The sequence below is a fragment of the Dipodomys merriami genome, unplaced genomic scaffold, assembly GCF_024711535.1.
Source record: "Dipodomys merriami isolate MVZ:Mamm:240054 unplaced genomic scaffold, mDipMer1.0.p SCAF_16, whole genome shotgun sequence".
NCBI classification, from domain to species: domain Eukaryota; kingdom Metazoa; phylum Chordata; class Mammalia; order Rodentia; family Heteromyidae; genus Dipodomys; species Dipodomys merriami.
The window spans coordinates 21,031,321-21,053,546 of record NW_027202937.1 but is presented as its reverse complement, the minus strand read 5'-3'; the positions used below and the strand labels follow the sequence as shown (position 1 = coordinate 21,053,546).

General features: G+C 39.2%; 1 protein-coding gene across 1 annotated transcript in view; it reads left to right on the top strand.

The window, feature by feature from the left end:
• The window catches only part of Cap2 (cyclase associated actin cytoskeleton regulatory protein 2), a 123,830-nt gene extending 116,880 nt beyond the window's left edge, over window positions 1-6,950 (top strand). The window contains exons 12-13 of the mRNA XM_070024512.1: window positions 1,924-2,064; window positions 5,288-6,950. Coding sequence (XP_069880613.1) covers window positions 1,924-2,064; window positions 5,288-5,371 — 225 coding nt within the window. The 3' untranslated portion in view covers window positions 5,372-6,950. The remainder of the gene's footprint in view (window positions 1-1,923; window positions 2,065-5,287) is intronic.
• The last annotated feature ends 15,276 nt before the right edge of the window (window positions 6,951-22,226 follow it).

Here is a 22,226-nt window from a genome sequence, read left to right as displayed (position 1 = left end):
TGAGTTTTATGTTTGCACACTTTTACCTCCATCATGCTATTAAAACTGAAAAGAGGGGGTGAGGAGAAGGCATGGATTTGACTCCGTTTCTTTGGCAAACTGTCTTAGGAAAATATTCAAATTATGGCACAGAGCAAAGACTATAGAAGTTAATGGAACTTTTAAAAAATGATTGTGAAGTAATCATTTTGTGATACACAGTAGTAAGAGGCTAGCTCAGGAGGACTATGTACCTAACAGGTAGGGGGACTTAGACCCAATCCCCATCACCCAAAATTCAAAAGCCTCACTACATCAATACACAAACATGTATGAAATGTAAGAGTGTTGGCCTGGGTAGGCTCACCTGCCACCTGTAGGAGCTCTTTGGCCCAGCTCTTCTGATAAGAAACAACCCCTGTTCTCAAAGTATTCACAGACTACCTGGGAAGAAAGACATGGGTGTAATATGCTCGAACTCAGTTTTCACCAGACCACTGGTCTTAACATACCAGGGCTATTTTCATATGATTGCTGTTGCCTTTTCAAAGAACGTAGGGTGTTTCGGCATTTTAAACATCGTCTCGCAAGCTATAAAAGATAAACAAAATGTATCAACACTAGGCACTTGCCTCGCAAGTCTCTGCTCATAAACAAAGCATGGAAGGCCTTTAAACACCACCGACAATTCATTCCTTTCCCTTCCTTGCCCGACACTCATGCAATTCTCCTTGGCATATGAATGAATATCCTCCGTCATTACAAAATAAGCAGATCTAGAAATCATCAAGACATGGCACATTTTTGAAATGCACATGAATACATTATTCTTCCATCTGTGGCAGAGCCCTTTGCTTAGCTGACCTTGAACTACCTCTGCCTTTTTCTTGCATTGGATTCAGTTCCAACTCACCACCATTTCTATAGTCATAGAAGAAGAGGAAAGAGAGAAATGTGGTGACCTGACAAGGCGCTCCCCCAAGGCATTCTTTACATCACCTGCACCAGCACAGGACTTGCTCCTTGGGTTTGCAACGCAGCCTTTTCTTCAGGGTGAAAGAAGAGATTTCTTTATCGCTTTAAATTACCATTACAAGGAGGAAAATTATAGAGCTGTAATATGGTCTTTGAGAGAACAGTGTCCCCTATGGAGATTTGGTGGGGATTGTCTACAAACTGATTGCTGGCAGAGAAACATATCTGAATTTTACTGCATTGAGATATTGGTGAACAATATAAAAGAGTTGCCTCCTTTTCTCTGTGACCCTGTTTATCTATATAATGAGTGTCCTGAACTAAGCCCCTAGTTTGGGCTCCTGAAATGAATACCTTGAAAATAACTAGACATTTATCTCAGTTGAACTTCACATTCAGCCTTGAGACTTTTTTTTTAAATCCAGAAAAGGATTTTTTTAAATTGTATTTTCTTACCTATTCTGAAGTTCAGGAACAAGCTCCTCAGTTTCTACTCAAGAATAATCTTATTATTAAATGTCAGTATTGATTCTTGTAGTCCTAGTTTCATAGATATTTGTTAAAACTAAAAAAAAATTAAGCACATAAAAGCCAACGTGTCTTGTTTTGTTTATCAGGAAATCAAATACATGTTTCAAATCCACTATCAGGATTGTAAGGCTTTTCTGAACGTTGTGCTGCTATTTCCAAATGAATCCCTTAAATTTCACCTCAAGAAAGAGCCCCTGAGACTTAAATAAAAGTCCCCTTGTGTGGTCCTTTCAAATCTGTCCCCAAATGACATGTACTGTATTCAGTCAGGAGACATAACCATTAGCCAGTCTTTCCAGTTCTGACCCAGTGATTCCTAAGGCTTGCGTAAAGTTCAAACACACAGTGGAATCGAGATTGTAATTGTTTGAGAACATTGTCATTTTTGTATCTTTGCTTTGGTCCCAGAAGGTGTTGTTTGTTTGTTTGTTAATTCAGGTACTAGGGAGAGTGCCAACGATTTCCATTAATAAGACAGAAGGCTGCCACATATACCTCAGTGAAGATGCATTAGATTGCGAGATTGTGAGTGCCAAATCATCTGAAATGAATATACTTATCCCTCAGGATGGAGATTATGTAAGTACCTTTCCAGAGGCTGTCAAGAATTTCTTTCTGAGCCTTCATTATTAACATTCTAAGAGACTGATTAATCAACTACCGACCGATGAAGTTCACTTGTGGAATAACTCACAGGCAGAAGAGGGATGCAGGGAGCTGCTCTCCACATCTCCTTTCTTCTATTAGCTTCTTGACTAGGCTCACTCCTTGATTTGTGACTCTCAAGGCAATTTACTAGTAATTACTAGTAATTGGTTAGCTTTTATCAACTAGCACAGTATGCATCTGAGTTCGTATGATGTGACTAAATATTTTCCTTTGCTCTGATGGAAATAAGCAAGAAGGGAAAATGCATTGTGGTGAAACTAAGAGGAAAGAAAGGGAATGATAAGGAGGTAGACCTATTTGCCTGGGGTACTCAGGCAGAGACTCCTTTTAACATAGGAATTAGCTGAGCCTAGCACTGGTGGCTCTTGTCTGAAATTGTAGCTACTCAGGCAACTGAGATCCAGAGGATCAAAGTCGGAAGCCAGTCCAAGTAGAAAAGTCTAAGATACTCGGGCTGGGATGTAGCTCAGTGGCAAAGCGCTTGCCTAGAAAGTGCAACATCCTGGGTTCGATCCCCAGTACCAAAAAAGAAAAAAGACAAAAACAAAAGTCTAAGATACTCTAACTCCAAAATTACCAGCAAAAAACAGGCTGGAAGAATGGCTCAAGTAGTAGAGCACCAAGAAAGAAAGGAAAGAGAGAGAGAAATCTTGAAGGACAAGCCAGCTCCACATCCTGAACCTAGAAATTCAATTTTGGAAGCTTGCAGTGGGGCTCAGGAATCTAGGTTCAAACAGAGCTCCCAGGTGATTTGAATGCCATCCATCTATCCAGTGGACCCTCTAAAAAACACTAACCCAAGATTCTACCAGCATTTCTTGTCTCTGCCTCTTCTTACCAATAAGGCAGCTTCTAAAGGATTTGTGCTGATCTTCTCAAACACTTAAAGAAGCAAATATAACTAAATAAATCACACTTCCTGGGGTCATGACATATTGTAGATTCACTCAATTGTTACTTGGAAGTTGAGAACTAAATACAGATCATTCTCTGCTAATCTGACTCTAGAGGGAACCATTAAATTAAGAAAGGACCGAAGGAAATGTACCTTAGTAGGTACATCTTTGAAAGAGAGGACATGTCAGCCTGAAGGGATCAGTCATCAAATGTCAACACAGCCATCAGCAGACAGGTTGAGCTGTTTCCTCAGACAACAGGACTGCTCCCATGAGCTCCTTCTCCACGTATCAGAAAGTTCTGCAGGGGCTGGGAAGGTGGCTCAGTGGTAGAGCATGCCTGAGGCCCTGGGTTCGATTCTGCAGCACCACATAAGTAGGGGAGAAAAAAGCCGGAAGTGGCACTGTGGCTTTGAGCTGAAGAGCTGAGGGACAGCGCCCAGGCCCAGAGTTCAGGCCCCACGACCGGACCCCAAAAAATAAATAAAAATAAATAAATAAGAAAGCTCTGCAGAATTCATTATTTCAGTCTAAACATACAAAATCTGTAAGCACTGGGCCATACTGCACCACTTGGTGAATGGATAGCCTAATCCTGAACTATAGAAGACCCCTGTTAAACTCACGGGTAATACAGAAAATCTTCAGAGGAAGAGAGCATAAATTAATTAGGTAATTCCTGGCCTATGTAGCTGTGTAGGGAGAAGGAAGGCTCAGCTGTATGGAAACTAGACCTCCTAGGAAAAGCAATTGTGTTTGGATGAACACTCTAGACTAATTTAGCTAGACTCTGGGCAAATGACCCAAGTATCTGTAACTTTTTAAAGTTTTCCAGGTCACTCCAATGTAGACCTATGACTGAGTCCAAAGAATAATCAAATCGCCGTTCTAAAGGATAATCAAGGCCTGAGCTTTTGTGCTGAAAAGTAGTCTTGCCTATGTGGCAAGACTCTTATCACCTTGTACCATCAGCCCTGGGCTCTCTTCGTGTCCTTTCTAGCTGAAGGTGGTAGAAACAGAAAATCTGCCATGGGCATTATGATGTGGGAATGGATGGAGGATGTGATTCACTGGTCTCCATCATCCTCTGGCTTTCTCCTAACTTCCAAACCAACCTTAGAACAGTTGCATAGCATTATGATCCCACAGGTGCTTTCTCCCTGAGAATTCTCTACTTTATGGTTTACTTGAGAACCAACACCATGCTTGGTTTATGCATCAAGAATCACTCCAGGAGTGATATTGGGTACACACACACACACACACACACACACACACACACACACACACACACACACACACACACACACACACACACACACACACACGGTCAGGTTCTTTGTGTTTAAGAATTTTTCATTGCAGATTTCATTCAAAGAAAATTTGTGACTCGTTTTGGCTAAAGAAACTGCTTCTTCTAAGCATGCACAAAAACTCTAATGAGGCTGCTGAAGTTTGGGCAGCAGGGCCATTTCTCAGCCTCTGTGGATCCTCTTTATGAAATATCTGGAGAAGTTCAGACTACCTGCACTTTGGCTTTTCTATGTTTCCTTGCATGTAAAGAGATAAGGAAGTGTGTATCGGAGAGTGTAAATGCATTTTGCAATGACTAGTGGAAGGGTGGCAAGATGGAGGCATAACAAATTCGTATACAACCCTGAGCATAATTTTGCCATTTCTCAAAGAGTAGACAGATAAATCTGACATAAAGTCTATCAACTCTGGTGACCAGGAGCCTTGATGTCTCCTGAGAGCTTGCTTGCAAAGCAGATTCTCTTTCTCTTCCCCACACCTACAGAATCAGAACCTGTAAGTTAAGGTACCTGGTTGACTGACATGCATGTACAAGGCGGGTAGAAAGCAGTGGAGAGAAGACTACAGAGAGACTACCTTCGTTTAGACTCTGGATGCTCTGCTTACCAGTGATGTCATGTTGGGCCAATTGCTTGAGCTCTCCGGCCTCTGCTTCCTGTAGCTGGCATCTTGGAAATGACTGGCTCATGGAGTTGCTAAGGATCAACTGAGTTTGCATGTGTCTAGTGCTTAGATTGATGCCTGGGTCTTCCTAGTGACAGAATGCGGTCACTAAGTGGACAAATAGTATATGCAAGTCTCCATGTCTCAGCTTCCTCACCATGCCTGGTTTGGGGGATGGATCACATTTCTAATCAGCCTTCTCCTTATTTGCGAAGAGAAGCCATCAGGTAATTAATTTTATCCTTTGTGCCTTTTTCCAGAGAGAATTTCCTGTTCCTGAACAGTTCAAGACTGTGTGGGATGGATCCAAGTTGGTCACTGAACCTGCAGAAATTATGGCGTAACCTCCACTAACTGAAACCCCCTCATTGAAGTCTCTTTTATCATGCAAACAAACAAACAAAAAACACGCAGCATTAAAGAGCTAGAAGCCACAGTGGCACCTACTGCTTTAGTTTAAGCCTCCAGCAATTCTGTGCTATAAAATCAGTGTCATTTTCTGGCATGCTTTGTGGGCATTTTTGAGATATTTAACATTTCTTCATGATTTGCCTTTTTGTGATTTTAGTTCCACATAGTAAGTTATAAGCACTGCAAACTTAAAAGGAAAAAACAAGAAAATTAACTCTGTTCCTTCCATATCAACACAGTAACTGATAAGTAAAAATTCTGCATGATTCAATTCTACACTCATGTTTAATTGTTAGCTCAAGAACAAAACCTTTGAGAATTTGTGTAGATGTTAAACAATTTGATATGGTGTCATAGCCCTGTACTGGAAGACTAGGAGATTTTTTTCCCTTCATTTTACTACATGTTCACCTCTTTCTTAGCATGGATGCATCATTAGCATGAATATTTATTTCAATCCACATTTCTTTAAAGCATAAGAAAATTCTATGGGAGGACCAAATGCAGTGTATTGGTCCTTAGAAAACTAATATTCTTTGTAGTTACTAAAACACAAAAATAGGTCTAACTAGGTCTAATTTTTCAAGCATGTCACTTGGGAGGAAGCAGTTTCTCTTTTTCCTTTTTCTCTTTTTTCTTTTTCTTTTTCTTTTTGGGAACAGGTACTGGGGCTTGACCTCAGAGCCTCTTGCTTAGGTAATTTTTCACTCAAGGCTGATGCTCTGCCACTTTAGCCACGCCTCTACTTCCCAAATTTTCTTTTGCTAAATAATACCTCACAGTTTTGCCCCAAGAACAATCTCATTTTGTTTTCCAGTTTCAAACATGTTAAGTATTAGAAAGATGCTTTGTAAAGGATGTCTTTCATGGTTTACCACAGAGGAATTTCTTTTCCACTTGCCAGGGTTGCTAACCAGTCTCAGAAATGAACATGAAAAAGCCATAGATGCATAGCTCCTTCTGAGATCTGATGAATTATTTGTGGGCTTGGCTTGCTGCTTGTCTTTGGTATTCCTGATACAGGCCATGCATTCTCAAAATAAATAACTTATGATAATCCTTCATACCTCTCAATTTGAAGTGCTGAAAATTCTGCAACTTCTTGGGTCCCACATAATGAAATGTAGTATAATATTTGCCAAATCCATACAAGCATATATATATATATATATATATATATATATACACACATACACATATATATAATGTGTGTATGATAACCTTTGGATATAGCATTTCTGTTTTTAAATATCTTGTATATCTATATAGCTCCTGTACTAAGGTTTTACTATAAAAGTTTTGTCCATATGAATAATGTTGTGGCTTTAGTAAATATAATTTTTGAACTGTAAACTTACTCTAAAATAAAGTAAAACTCTAATTGTTTAAATACTATGATGAATTCTTGATGTTAAAATTATCATCATTGGGGGGTTTTTGATTTATGTTTGTTTGTTTGTAGCATTTTTTACTTAGCCCTTAGATCTAGGAAAGGTAGCTGTGTAGATGAAGTTAGAGAATTTATTCAGTAAGAATAAACAATATAAATAATATAATTCAGACTTTTAAAGAGTGGATTCTTCAAGACTGATATCACATAAAGCTATTTGCAGTTGATTTAGAGAGTTCTGAAATCCAGTTTTATAAATCATAGCCCCTCCACTGACAAAAACCTCTTTGGATCTTTTGCAAAGGTACAGCTTCCCCAAGTTAATTATTTTATATACATAATGATTTATGTCATAAACTATAACATAAATATAAACTATAAGATAAGTCTCTGATTCCCCATTTCCTGCCTCAATATTGAACATGTGTTTGCCAGATTACCTTGGTAAAATTTAACTAGAGATGGAAAATAGGTGATTGGAGACAAAGAGCTCAAGCCCCTCTTTCTGACACCACACCCTGAGGAATTATTTCATGAGCTTAGTATTTCCAGAATGGCTTTCATTAAACATGTCCATTTCAAAAGAATTTATTTTAAACCCTTGGCACTTACTATACCACTTCAGATACAGATGCAATTTTGAGGGCTTTAATTGCTTCAGTGAGACGAGCTGATTGTGTAATGTTGCAGACTTCTCATGCACATTTTCATGTTTCTGCACATGATAAAGTTTATATCTCCACTACAAATGGAAAGTAAACCAGCTCAAATTATTCTGTGATAGTTCTGCCAGATTTTTCCAAATGGTTTTTGATCCTCTTGTTTGCATAATAGCATAGCACAGAATGTGTAACTCACAAAAGGTAGAGTTTACCTATAAGAGTTTTTGTTCAGCTCTCCCTCCAATACAGATATAGATATATAGATATATCAGGCTCATTGTAGCTATTCAAGAAGCTGAGATCTGAGAATTGTTGTTTGGAGCCACTCCAGGCAAGAAAGTCCATAAGATTCTCATTTCCAATTAACCAGCAAAAAAGCCAGAAGTAGAGGTTTGACTCAAGTGGTGGAGTACCAGCCTTAAGTAAAAAGCTAAAGGATGGTGCCCAGGCTCTGTTCAAGCCGTAGGACCATCACCAAAAGAGTTTAAAGATAGATTTTGCCTAAAATACAATTATAAGCATTTTATTTGTCTATACTTTCAATACCATGCTTTTCAGAATGATTAGTATACAAAAAAATGATGCCCTGGTATTGACATAAAGACCCAGATTAAAGAGTTGCATTGCCCACTAAACCATAATGCTAATATTTAATATTATTTGCCTATATCACCACATGTTTTCTTTTAAAAACATGAGTCATTTCCTAATATCAGTCTTTCTCATGGCAACTAATCAGAAACTACATTTTTAATTTTTTGTCATTTTTAACAAGAACTCGATAAACATATTTCTTTCACTCAAATGTCAGTAAACCAAGCTGGGCACTTTTGGTTCACAGCTGCAATCCTAGCCTCTCCAGAGGTCAAGATGAGTAGGAATGCAGTTCCAGGTCAGCCCAGGCAAAAAAGTTAGTAAGACTCCATCTTTACAAGAGCTGGGCATGATGCCCCATATCTGTCATCTCAGCTACTTTAGGAAGTGTATTGTATTGTAGTCCATGTATGGGCCTACACAAAAGGCAGGACCTTAATTTCAAAATAAGGACTCTAATTACAAAAATAAAAAGGACTGAAGGAGTGGTAGAGCACTTGCCTAATAAGACAAGGTCTTAATACAAAAAAAATAGTCTACCTGCTATGGAAAATTGTCCTGTGAACATAACAGTACTGTAGATTTTCTTGGGAAGATTGTGATTGCTTATTGTCCCTGTGCAGCATAATCACAGCCACACCTAATGAACAGTGTGTGATCTCCTAGCAGGGCTTATGCTAACAGCACATGTCATCCAGGCCCAGCAGCCTGCCCTGCATGAGCCCATATTATGACAGTCCTGGCATGATGCATTTCTCTTCAGCTTGAAAACTGTGCAATAGCAAAGTGAGGTCAGTTCCCAGAGAGTGATTGCCTTCTGCCATCAAGCTTCCTTTATGGATACTTATAGCCACTGCCCCGCAGCATTACTGAAAGATACATAGAGGCCTGGAGACATATTTTATAGGAGCCATATAACAAATGGATCTTCAGAAAATGTCATAAATTTATAGCCATATGATTTTTAAAGGAGTTTGTAAGTTTTATGTACTCTTTGTGTTCTGACATAGAAAAGTTGGGTGAAGTAACCAAACCAACACTAGACTTTCCTCCACTGTTATCAACTGCTTCCCATTAGTGCTCACAATGGTGGCAAATTGAGGCATAGATTTTGGTATTTACTTGGCTAACTTCATCAGAAAGAAGCTAATTATATCTGTGTACCAAACATAACACTTCAAAACTCAAAATATAGCCAGGTGCCAGTGGCTCACACCTGTAATCCTAGCTACTCAGGAGGCTGAGATCTGAGGATCATGATACAAAGCCAGCCCCTGCAGGAAAGTCCGTGAGACTCTTATCTCCAATAAACCACCAGAAAATTGGAAGTGGCGCTGTGGCTCAAGTGGTAGAGCACTCACCTTGAGCTGAAGAGCTGAGTGACAGCAGCCAAGTCCAGAGTTCCAGCCCCACAACTGACCAAAAAAGCAAAAAACAAAAAACCTCAAGATACCCAAACTACCCATACAATATCAATTTACCCCTATGCTACATTGCAGCTGACACCCAAGTACCTGAAGGATTCTTTTAATGGAATTCCATTCAGAAAAGGGGGAATTCAGGGAATGATGCTCGTCGTCAACTAAAATCTGGTACGTAGACTTTATCAAAATGTTCTGTCATTTGTTAGCATCTAAAATAATTGCACCAGCAATATGGCCTACATTCTGCAGCCTGCTTCTACCAAATGGCTACACAACCATTTTCTCTAATTAACTTAACCTCTTACTCTACAGAAATAACTTTTTCCCTTAAAAAAGGAGTTTTGATGTCTCACCAAATACATTTCCAACAGAGTTTTTCCTCAATGAAAAATACATACTCATACTTCATTAACCCTGCAAAGAAAAGTAAGCTGGATGCCAGTAGCTCACACCCATAATCCTTGCTCGTCAGGTGGTTGAGATCTGAGGATCGTGGTTCAAAGCCTGCCTGGGCACGGTAGTCTATGAGACTCTTATCTCTAATATAAAACTACTGAGAAAAAAAGAACTGGAAGTGGCACTGTAGCTCAAGTGGTAAAGTACTAACTGAAGGCTAGTTCAGGAACAATGCCCAGGCCCTAAGTTCAAGTTCCAGGACTGGCCAAAAAAAAGGGAGGGTGAGAGGAGTTTATTGTAGCTAGCCAGAAGATATACTTAACATGTGGAGCTAGCAGAAATATGCCTCTTTGACAGATACCTATAGTTACCTTAACAATGTAATTTTTTCAAATGAAATCAATGTGTTACAATTGGCTCCAAATATAAAAATAAACAAGTATACAATAGTATACAATAAAAAATACCTATAGCAGAGCCCTTAGCTGTCCATTAAATCTCTCTTTCTACTTCCCAAACTCTACTTCCAAATCTCTTTAAGTTAGATGGCCATGTGGCTAGATTGTCCTTGAAGGAATGTGTTAAGAAAGGTATGTAGGGGCTGGGAAGGTGGCTCAGTGGTAGGGTGCTTGCCTTGCATGCATGAGGCCCTGGGTTCGATTCCTCAGCACCACATAAGTAGAAAAAGCCAGAAGTGGTGCTGTGGCTCAAGTGGTATCACGCTAACCTTGAGCTGAAGAGCTGAGGGACAGCACCCAGGCCCAGAGTTCAAGCCACACGACCAGCCAAAAAAAAAAAAAAAAAAAAAAGAAAGAAAAGAAAAGAAAAAGAAAGAAAGAAAGAAAGAAAGAAAGTGTCTAATTTTACTCCAGAACTCAGATTTTTAAGAGAGGATGATTTTTTCCATGTTTCCTGTTTCCTTTCTTCAGCCATATCCTGGACATGGCAACTAGCTTCAACCACACAGATGATAATATGCTCTCATTCAAAAATGACAAGATGGAAAAAGCCTAGGTTTCTGAGCCACACATGGAAAACAAATTCAGACTTACTATGTACTTCATTTCACATAATTTATGAAATTTCTTTAGTCCATAAACAGTCCATGGGTATAGGTGCTATTACCATCTATGTATTAGGTATAAACAACTGAAGTACAGAGAAGATAAATGTCTTTTCCCAATGTGTGAAGCTGGAACAGGGTTAAAATAAGATTTGTGCTCTCATTGAATATAATATATATACCTTTATAGACAAATGCTGCATTGTTCTTCTAGTTGGTTCATATTTAATAACAATATTCCTACAATCTGTTTTCTGACTCTGATCTCTCTCTCTCTCTCTCTCTCTCTCTCTCTCTCTCTCTCTCTCTCTCTCTCTCTCTCTCTCTCTCTCTCTCTCTCTCTCTCTCTCTCTCTTTCTCTCTCTCTCATTTGCAATACTAGAACTAATTCAGGAACTATGCTTGCTCATGGCTGCTACTCTACCACATAAGCCACTCTTCTAGCCCTGCTTTTTGCTAGTTATTTTGGAATTGGAAATCTAGCAAACTTTTTTTTTTTTTGGTCTGGGCTAGCATTGAACAGACGGCAGCCTCCTAACTAGCTAAGATGATAGGCATGAGTCTCTGGCATCTGGCTCATTTTCCTTAATAACATATGGATACATCTTTACAAGTTCTTTGAAGGTGTTTCCTGTGACCCTCCCTGTAAGTCACAGAGTTTCTTGTGTGCTATTTTAGGGTACGTTAAACTATTTAATTAAAAAAAACATTTGGGGTTACTATAATGAAATACCTGATACTAAGTAATTAATGAAAAAGTGATTTATTTCTTATGGTTTCTGGAGACTGAGAAGTCTAAGATTAAAGGGTCCACATTTGATAAGCAACTTGTCATCCCATAGAAAGAGGTAGAAGTCAAGAGAGTATGGGCATGTGTGCCATTGTGTGTGATGGACAGAAGAGTGAGAAAAACAGAGCCAGGGAGACAGGGAGAGGAGAAAGAGATGGAGAGAAAAAGAGTGGGTTTCCCAGGGGCCTACTACGTGATAACAAACCCACTCTCATGATAATGGCAATAATCTATTCATGAAGTCTGAGTCTTTGTGATCTAATACGCTAAGGTCCCGTTTCCTAAAACTTGCACTGGGGATTAAGTTTCTTACACATCAACTTTGGAAAAGGATTGCTTAGGGACCTTACTGACATATGAAAAATCCCTACACCTCTGCCAGAAAAAATAACCTAATCATGGGATCAATCAATACCGCCCCCTATTCCCTGAACCCTCACATGTTCCATGGAGTAGGGAGAAGAAACACATGGCATGGATTGTAAGCAGCAGGAATTTTGGAGACCCTCTTGGAATTCAATACCACAGTATTGAACTATTTTTTTAGGAAAATATGTTAAGCAATAAGTGCTTAAAATGCTAAAAACATGAGTTGTTAAAAATAAAAAATAGTGTGCTCTAATCTGTTTTAACAGATTGAGTAGGCAAAAAAAAGAATCTAAATTATATAATTAACAAAATTGATTTGAAACATTATTGGATGTCTTAAGTAGAGAATACATTTAGTTTTTTTCAGTGTCTTATAGACTTAATTCCACATTCAGCAAAGTGAAAATCTTAAAGTCAGCAAAATAAATATTATATGGGCCATGCTCTGAAGACAAGACAGTAAAGCATGAGAATAATCACTGAAATTTTAATTCATGTTTTAAATAATTCCTCCATCGAAGAAGAAAGCAATACTACATTAACAACTTAGTGACAATGAAAGCTCTATCTATAAAAGATTACAGACTTTTAAGTATTCTAGCCAAGTTGTTTGGGAAAGGAAACAAATATCATTAAGGACCATAAGAGAAATAAATTAATAAAAGTTAAAACTTAGGACTTGAGAGTAATTGGGGGAAGGATGTAGCTCTATGGTAGAATGCTTACCTAGCTTGTATGAGACCCTAAGGTTGACTCCCACCATTACAATAAAAAAAAACTTGTAAAGAAAAAAAGAATTTTAAGACAAAATTCAATTTTTATGTTTATATAAAATTGAAGAATATAAAAATGTCTAGGTGGGTACTTGTGGCTCATCGTGGCTCACGCCTCTAATCCTAGCTACTCAGGAGGCTGAGATCTGAGGATTGCAATTTAAAGCCAGCCCAGGCAGGAAAGTCCATGAAACTCTTATCTCCAATTAACCACCAGAAGTGGTGCTGTGGCTCAAGTGGTAGATTGCTAGCCTTGAGCTGAAGAGCTGAGGGACAGCACCCAGGCCCAGAGTTCAAACCCCACAACCCACAACAACAACAAAGACAAAAAAAATGTCTATACAGCCTTAATTTGAATGGCAATGATTTGGAGAACAAAATTAGCACATTTCTTATTGCTCAGCTTTGTTATAATAAGTACATGTTACTATGGAGGTGTGATGTAACTGGGCAAATGAGGTTCTGAATTGAAACCCTACTACTGGGGGTGAAAACTGCCTATTACTTTTTAAATTAAAAATAGATGATAGGGCTGGGAAGTTGGCTCAGTGGTAGAGTGCTTGCCTTGCATGCATGAGGCCCTGGGTTCGATTCCTCAGCACCACTTAAGCAGAAAAAAAAAAAAGCCAGAAGTGGCGCTGTGGTTCAAGTGGTAGAGTGCTAGCCTTGAGCTGAAGAGCTGAGGGACAGCGCCCAGGCCCAGAGTTCAGGCCACACAACTGGACCAAAACAAACAAAAAAAAGTAGATGCAGTAGGGGTTTCTTAGCTAAAACATGCCATTTATTACATAAATTCTTTTTCCAATATCTTATGAAACATATTTTAAACTTAATTGTGTATCTTAGTTGGAAATTAATACTTCAAATTTCAGAATGCAAAAATTATAGAGTCATTGTCTTTGAGTTCAAAAAATAAAGTGAGAACTTAGAGGGCTGACTCATTTGGTTTGGTTAGGATGTCCTAGAATTTTAACTCTGGGTCTAATTCTTTTTTTTGTTTTTTTGGTCGGTACTGGGGCCTGAACTCTGGGCCTGGGCGCTGTCTCTCAGCTCTTCAGCTGAAGGCTAGCACTCTTACTACTTGAGTGTCAGCCCCACTTTGGGCTTTTTCTGCTTATGTGGTGCTGAGGAATCGAACGCAGGGCCTTATGCATGCAAGGCAAGCACTCTACCACTGAGCCACCTTCCCAGCCCCCTGGGTCTTATTCTTGGTAGGCAGGCATTGTACCACATAAACCACTTCTCCAATCAAAAAGCTAACCATTTTTGTAGGTAGGTCTTTGATTTTTAAACTTCAGTAGTGACTCATAAATGTCCTTAGATTTGTTTCCTTTTCTAGAGTCAATTTTACTTTAATTATTTTTTTTGTCAGTTGTGGGGCCTGAACTCTGGGCCTAGGCACTGTCCCTCAGCTCTTCAGCTCAAGGCTAGCACTCTACCACTCGAGCCACAGCGCCACTTCCGGCTTTTTTTTTTCTGCTTATGTGGTGCTGAGGAATCGAACCCAGGGCCTCATGCATGCAAGGCAAGCATTCTACCACTGAGCCACCTTCCCAGCCCATAGAATCAATTTTAGTGATTTATCATTTTCTAGGAAATTATTTCCTCTTAGTTCTCAAATTTGTTGGAATGAAGTGAAACCTAAACTTCATTTTATTACTTTTTAATTTTGGGGACTTTAATAGATATACTTCTTCTTCTTCTTCTTCTTCTTCTTCTTCTTCTTCTTCTTCTTCTTCTTCTTCTTCTTCTTCTTCTCTCTCTCTCTCTCTCTCTCTCTCTCTCTCTCTCTGTGCGTGCGTGCGTGCGTGTGTGTGTGTGTGTGTGTGTGTGTGTGTGTGTGTGTGTGTGTAGGTCTTAGGGCTTAAACTCAAGGCCCAGGCACTGTTCCTGAGCTTTTATGTCCAAGACTAGCCCTCTACCATTTGAGCTACAGCTCCACTTCCTTCTTTCCACTTTTCTTCTTAACAAACATTGGCAGAATTTTTTTTTTGTTGGTCATGGGTCTTGAACTCTGGGCCTGGGCACTGTCCCTCAGCTCTTTAGCGCAAGGATAGCACTCTACAACTTGAGCCACACACCACTTCTGGTTTTCTGGTGGTTTACTGGAGATAAGAGCCTCACAGACTTTCTTGCCTAGGCTGGCTTTGAACAGTGATCCTCAGATCTCAGCCTCCTGAGTAGCTAGGATTACAGGTGTGAGCCACCAGCACCGGGCACATTGGCAGAATTTTATGCATATATATATATATATATATATATATATATATATGACTGGTAATCATATTTATTGACAACTAATGCTATCATTTTCTTTACTAATCTTTCCATTTCGATTTTTGATGAGTACCTTTCATTTTGCTTCTATAAAAAAAATTTGCAGGAAACACATTTGTCTTGAATCTTTATACCCTGATATAGAAGTCAATAACTCATACCTCCCAAAAAGAGGAATAAAATGGAAACACAATTTAAAATACTGTGGTATTTTTCTAACTTTTGGCCATAGGAGGAAGGTAGCCAAGTGCAAAGACGTACTGATCGATTTATGTTGAGATTTCAGTTCATGTCTGGAGTTGGGTACATCTCCCAATTGGTCAGACAATTGAACTTCACTACAATAATGATAAGTTCATGTAAAAAGTAAGTCGTGATGAGGTTATAACACTTGGGCCTACCTTGGAGGGAAGTCTAGAAGAAGACTGGGAGGAGCAGGATCATTGTGAAGAATAAAATTCCAAGGAAAAGCTTTGAGTTAGGTACATAAGGACTAAACCAACCTGGGTGCTCAAAATCTTTTGTGGGCTTTTTTCCTCTGGGTCAGCAGCTCTCAATGTTAATAAATGAAGGAGGAAGCTGGGCACCAGTGGCTCACATCTGTAATTCTAGCCACTCAGGAGGCTTGAGATGGGAGAATTAAGGTTTGAAGTCAGCCTCGGGCAAACAAATGCAAGAGACTCTTCTTTCCAATGAACTAGCAAAAAGCCAGAAGTAGAGGCAGGTATGGCTCAAGTGGTTGAGTAGCAGGCATAAACAAAACAGCTGAGCAGGAAAACCTTGAGTTCAAGCTTCAGTACTGGCATGCTCACATGCACGCACACATGCATGTGTGTGTGCATGCGCACACACCCACAAACACCCACCCCCAAAAGAAACAAAAGCAAATCAAAAGTTTTAACTCTCATTTGATCCAAACGTTTTCTATTGGCATATATTAAGTGTATAAAGGGTTTCATTGTGATATTTGCATACAGGCATACAATATTCTTCCATTAAATTCAACTTCTCTATGTCATTTCTCCTCCCCCTAGTCCCCTTTTTGAAGCATTGGGGTTTGAAGTCAGGGCCTTGAGCTTGCTAGGCAGATGTTCTTCTACTTGAGTCACAAGTCTTTCTTGTTCTAATATTTTACCAATTTTTCAAATAGGGCATTGCTCAGTCCAGTCTGGACTACAGTTCTCCCATTTATGTTTCTCATTTCCATGTAGCCAGGATGACAGGAGTGTGCCACAGCTTCTTGTGCTTCTTTTGCACAAGATGACACATCTCTGTCATCTTTGGCCTCTTTTCCTCCCTTAAGGTCTAGTCTTCATCTATAGTATTTAATTTCAGCTTTTTGTCTTTTGCTATCCACACCAAAAACTTTCCCTTTTCTTTGCTCTCATATTTTATACATACAATCTTCCAAATCTAAAGTTGGAATATGGAAATGTTGTGGTCGATATGCATGTATGTATAAATAACTTGGAGGATGGAATCAACTGTCCTTAGTATAAAACAGAAGACTGAGTGTATATTATTTATTTGTTTATTTATTGTTGGTCATGGGGCTTGAACTCAAGGCCTGAGCACTGTCCTTGAGCAGTTTGTACAAGGCTAGTGCTCTACAACTTTGGGCCACAGTGCCACTTCCAGTTTTGGAGTGACTGGCTGGAAATAAGAGTCTCATGGATTTTTCCTTCCCCAGCTGGCTTCCAATCATGAGCCTCAGATCTCTGCCTCCTGAGTAACTAGGATTACAGGCATGAGCCAATAGCTGGGGGATGGGTGTGGGGGCAGTGGATGAGTTTTTAGGTCCTTGAGTTCTGAAGTGTTTGTAGACTGTTCTTAGCTTTGGAAATTCCTCCACCTACTGGCTGTTTAAAGTCCTGTTTACATTACATAATGAGACACATTTGTTTTGTGTGATACGCTTTTAAGAATAACAGGTGCCTAATGAGAATGGCAATACACTTATAAGTCCCTTCAAATTTCTAAAATCCAAAAAACTAGAAGAAAGAAAAGATACTCTTACTGTACTTAAAAGCAGATGATCAATTTCTTGATGCCTTTTAATGGCCACTGGGGGGCAGAAAAGGATTGTATACTTACCACAAATCTGTCAAGGTAAGGAAAAGATGCTTTATATCTATTACCAGAAATTACTGTCAATATTATTTTATTTTACATTAGCATACATTAGCTATATAAGATGGATTTCATTGACATTTCCACAATGTATTGTATGCAATGCACTCCATGGCTTTCTGCCACCTTCTATCATTCTCCCTTTCTCCCTCCCCCTGCCTAATATAATTCCAAGAGGTTTCATTTCTATTTTCATCATTGCTGATAATCTATGTAAAAAAATTCTCTTATACCCTTATTAGCCCAAATCCCACTTACTAGTTCCTGCCCCGCCAACAGAGCCTGATTCTCTTTTCCCTTCGCCTCCAACCCTATTGATCAACAGCTTTCATTCCTGTTCTCTGTGCTATTTCATATGTAGTTGTAAGGTATTTCAAAATTATTCGCCCTCAGGGTTAGAGGCATGGCTCAGTTGGTAGAGTGCTAATTAATGATTGAAAGCACATCAGGTACTGGATTTGAGTCCAGATCTCAGACCATTAAAAAAATTATTTACCCTCTATCTTTCTTTTTCCCTTTCGTCTTTTCCTTCTAAGTAGTCCCTTATCTAGACTCATGTTCTGTGTTTATCCATATAGAAAATCAAATTATTTTGAAATTTAATTTTCTATTTTGATGCACTGAATATCATCTTCCTTACAAAAGATGCCTTTGTACCAGTTTTATTTTTAACAAATTGCTTTCTACCAATGTATCAAATTAGACAAATCTTTATCCTGAAGTACACATTTTAAACAGAAATTTGACATCAAAGAGATTTTTTACCAGATATGCCACTAAGTACAAATAGCACTTAGTAGTGATAAACTAAAAATTAGAATCACACTCTAAAAATAAGAGAAAAATAAGAGAAAACCAATAATAAAACAACATATTGGTGGCTGGCCACAATTTAAGAACTCCCTTTTTAATACTGTTAAAATATGGCCAGGCACTGGTGGCTCATACACTAGCTTCTCAGGAGGCTAAGATTTGAGGATTGAGGTTCAAAGCCAGACGGGGCAGAAAAGTCCATTAGACACTTATCTCCAATTAAACACCAGAAAACCAGAAGTGGAGCTGTCAAAGTAGTAGAGCATTAGCCTTAAGCAAAACAGAGCTCAGGGCTGGGACCCAGGCCTTGAGTTCAAGCCCCATAACAAACAAGCAAAGAGGTTCAAACAAGGTTTTTAAAGAAGTGATTGGCTAGGCCCCTAACAACTTCTTACCCAAAGCTAACTCCTTAAAGATTAGTATACAGTTACCACCCAAACTTTCTTATTCTCCCTTACCCTCTTCAGTCAGCACACCTTCTCAGACTCCAAGAAACTGCCTAGGTAAAGCCTTTGGAGACCTGCTAATGATCAAACCCAAATTCTTTAGCTGGAGACACCATAAACCAGTCCTTTGCTAATTTAATTGTAAGAGGAATACATTGAAAAGGCACTATAGATCTTGAAGTTATTAAGATGTGTAAGTCTCAAGAGTTAGCTAACAGTCACATAGAACAAGGGACCTCTACTGGCATTAAGCTATTCATCACTGAATCATTGCATTCAAGCTTCTGAGCCCCAGATGAGTAAATAAACTTGGCTAAGCTTAGATCACAAACCTACTCTGTGGCCTGGAGTGACAAGGACTGAAATGACAGGGAGGAGAGCCCTGAGTAACAGCTCTCCCGCAACTGGTCATCTGGGGAAACAGGATATTCAGTAAGAGGAAATTAGGGTGTTATTACCAAAAGGAGGAAAAAGAAACAGGGTATAGAAAATGTCCATTTCAGTTCTCATCTTTCTTGATTTATGGTGGTTTAGGGGTTTTTTGTTTTGTTTTTCGGTTGGGGGCTTGAACTCAGGGTCTAGGCACTGTCCCTGAGCTCTTTTTTGCTCAAAGTTAGCGCTCTACCACTTTGACAGCTCCATGTCTGGTTTTCTGGTGTCTAATTGGAGATGAGTCTCATGGACTTTCCTGCCCCAGCTGGTTTTGAACTTCCAGCCTCAGCTCTCTGCCTCATGAGTAGCTTGGATTACAGGCTGAGCCACCATCACCCAGCTGGTTTATGGTTTTGACACCAGGAAAAGCTCTTGTTATTTTTGGTTCTATGTGTCAACTACATTGAGCCAACAACTTTCTAGGCTGAAATTCTTTCTATGTGTGCTACACACACACACACACACACACACACACACACACACGGGGGAGGGAATACTCTTGGTTTGTTTCCTGCCTGCCTCCGTTGAGCTAGACCATCAGTTTTCTTACATTGGCCTGGAACATAGTTCTCATTGCTCCCATGGTTCTCAAGCAACTGAATTCAGATTAGAATTATATCACTGGCTTTACTAGCTCTCCAGCTTGCAGAATGCAGATCTTGAGACTTCTCAGCTTCCAGAGTCATGTATGCCAACTTCTCATAATCCATTTCTTTCTACGTATATACATTATAGAATTGTTTCTCTGGTGAACATTTGCTAATATGACTTTCCACTAATGGAAAGTTGCTTTTCCCATTCAATTCTACTCTCCTTCCCACCTGACAGTATTTTCTCCCTCCTTCAATATTCCCCTGGTCTCTGTCCTTAGATTTCCTTTCTTTTCATTTCATAGGGTTTTTTTTTTAATTCAAGTTAAGGATCACCTGTACACTTGTGACTCTTAATCTTTTTAGATGCCATGTATTTAGTGGCTGGTATCCTTTGAACATCACACTGCCTTCCCTGAATAAGCTTGCTCTTCCTTCTGTGAATGACATAGTCCACTCCCCCAGTCACCCAAGTGACAGCAAACTGCTTCTCTTTCTGTCTCTCTCCCTCTCTCCCTCTCTCCCTCTCCCTCTCCCTCTCCCTCTCCCTCTCCCCCTCCCCCTCTCCCTCTCCCTCTCCCTCTCCCTCCCCCCCCCTCTCTCTCTCTCTCTCTCTCTCTCTCTCTCTCTCTCTGTTTCCCTCCCCCCCCTCTCCCAGAGATCAATTCAGTTAGCACAGTCTGCAAGTTGGGTTTCCTTAATTTCACTTTAATGCTTTTCCTTGATATCCTCATTGCTATCCCCTTCATTTGGGTTCTTTTTGTGTTATCAAGATAGTAACTTCCCAATGAGTTTACATCTTCAATTTTATACCATTCCAATCCATCTACATAAAACTCCTGTGTGTCTGTGTGTGTGAAATTCAGGAAAAGATTTCTTGAATCATACCATGTTGTATTTATTCTGCTACAGTCTTTGGATTTCTGAATCCATTACTCCTCTATGTTAAATCTTCTTTGTCTGTCCTCAATATTTATCATTTCTTTCAAATCATTTCTTTATTCCTTTATGAACTTAAATTACACATTCAATTTTTAGTTCTCTTCAGAACTAAAAATTTTTGTTGTATTTGCTTGAACTTGTGTTTATTCTAGTCTTCCTGAAGTCATCTTTTCCATTTCTCATTCTTGACAGAGTTATTTTACCTCATTTCTTAAGTTTTCCCTTTCCTTTTCATTTTCTTAATGTCTTTATGCTTGTCTTGGTGCTTGCTGTACCATAAAGTTATTCAAAACAAATTCCATGTCTCTAACAATCACAATATTGCACACCATCTTCACTTCATTTCTCCTGCTTCTCTTATTTCCCGAATCAAACGTGGAATGCGTTTATTCAAATATGAATATTTCCTGAGGAAACAAGTTAATGGAATTTTCCTATATGGTATTGGGCTCCAATACCGAACCAGAAACAAAACCAGTTGATTTTGAAACCAAGTTTGCAAAGGTAAATCATTGTAGCTAGAGCTCACCACAACCTTTCCCTTATTTTGAATTCATACTATACTTGAATATGTTGGAATACTTGATAATCTTGAATAGGTTTCAATTATTTCATGGTAGTTTTTCCCTTGAACCAGATAATTAGTTGTTTTTAAGAGTAAAGGCTCTGTCTTTTTAGTCTTGTAAAGAATGATTCTGGAAAACATCATTTGGTATTCCCACAATACTTGGTCACTGAAAATCCTTTTGATGGAATTTGGGAATGTAAGGATTGCCGAAAAGAAATGACCAGAGGGTTCAGGTGGAAGAGGGTTTATTAGAAAGGAGAAAGAGAAACCAAATTGCTGGCTCACACAAGTTGGAGCAAGATAGCTCATGGCAGGAGAGATTATATGGGGGGAAGGAGACACAGCAGATGTGGAGATGACCTCAGAGGGTGGGGAAATGACCTCAGAGCCTGGGGGACCTCCCACTGCTCCCAGGCAAGCCAGTGCCCTGGGTCAAGTGCTGGGTAGGAATTTTTAGGGTATATAGGGAGAGAATCAAGGGAGGGGACCATTTCTCCCAGGGGCCCTAATAGGGATTAAAAAAAATCATATTGCTACCACCTAGAGGCCTATCACCTTAAGGACATGGACAGTATATTAAAATATAAATATATGAGGTTTGTGTGTGTAGTTCAGCGGAAAGGGAAACTGTTTAGCCTAAGGTACAAAAAGATGCTGACATAGCCTTGGGCATTTCTCTAATAGAAAATAGAAAAGGTATCTGAGGTTGAGACAATGAGTTTGAGAAAAGATACAATTTCTGTTGAAAAACAAAACCTATACCTACTGAATGAAGAAACAATACGTTTTGATAGATGTATATAGCTTTTAAACCAACGCAATCCTCTTCCTTTCCAATTGAAAATCTCTACTTTGAGCCAATCCATCATCATCTATGTTCCAGTTCAGCTTGACTTAATATCTTCTTTCTTAATATAATTTTATTATTATTATGGTGTTGAACAGAAAGGATATCATTTTGTAACTCAGATGTGTACATTTCTTCTGGGCGTCACCCCTCCCTTTGCTTTCCCTTAGTTTCCCCCTTCCCCTTCCTGCCCACAAGTTACGTAGTTCATCTTCTACATGGTGTATACTGAATAGCATGATTGCATTTGTTTACCCTCCCTCCCTCCTTCCCTTTCTGAGC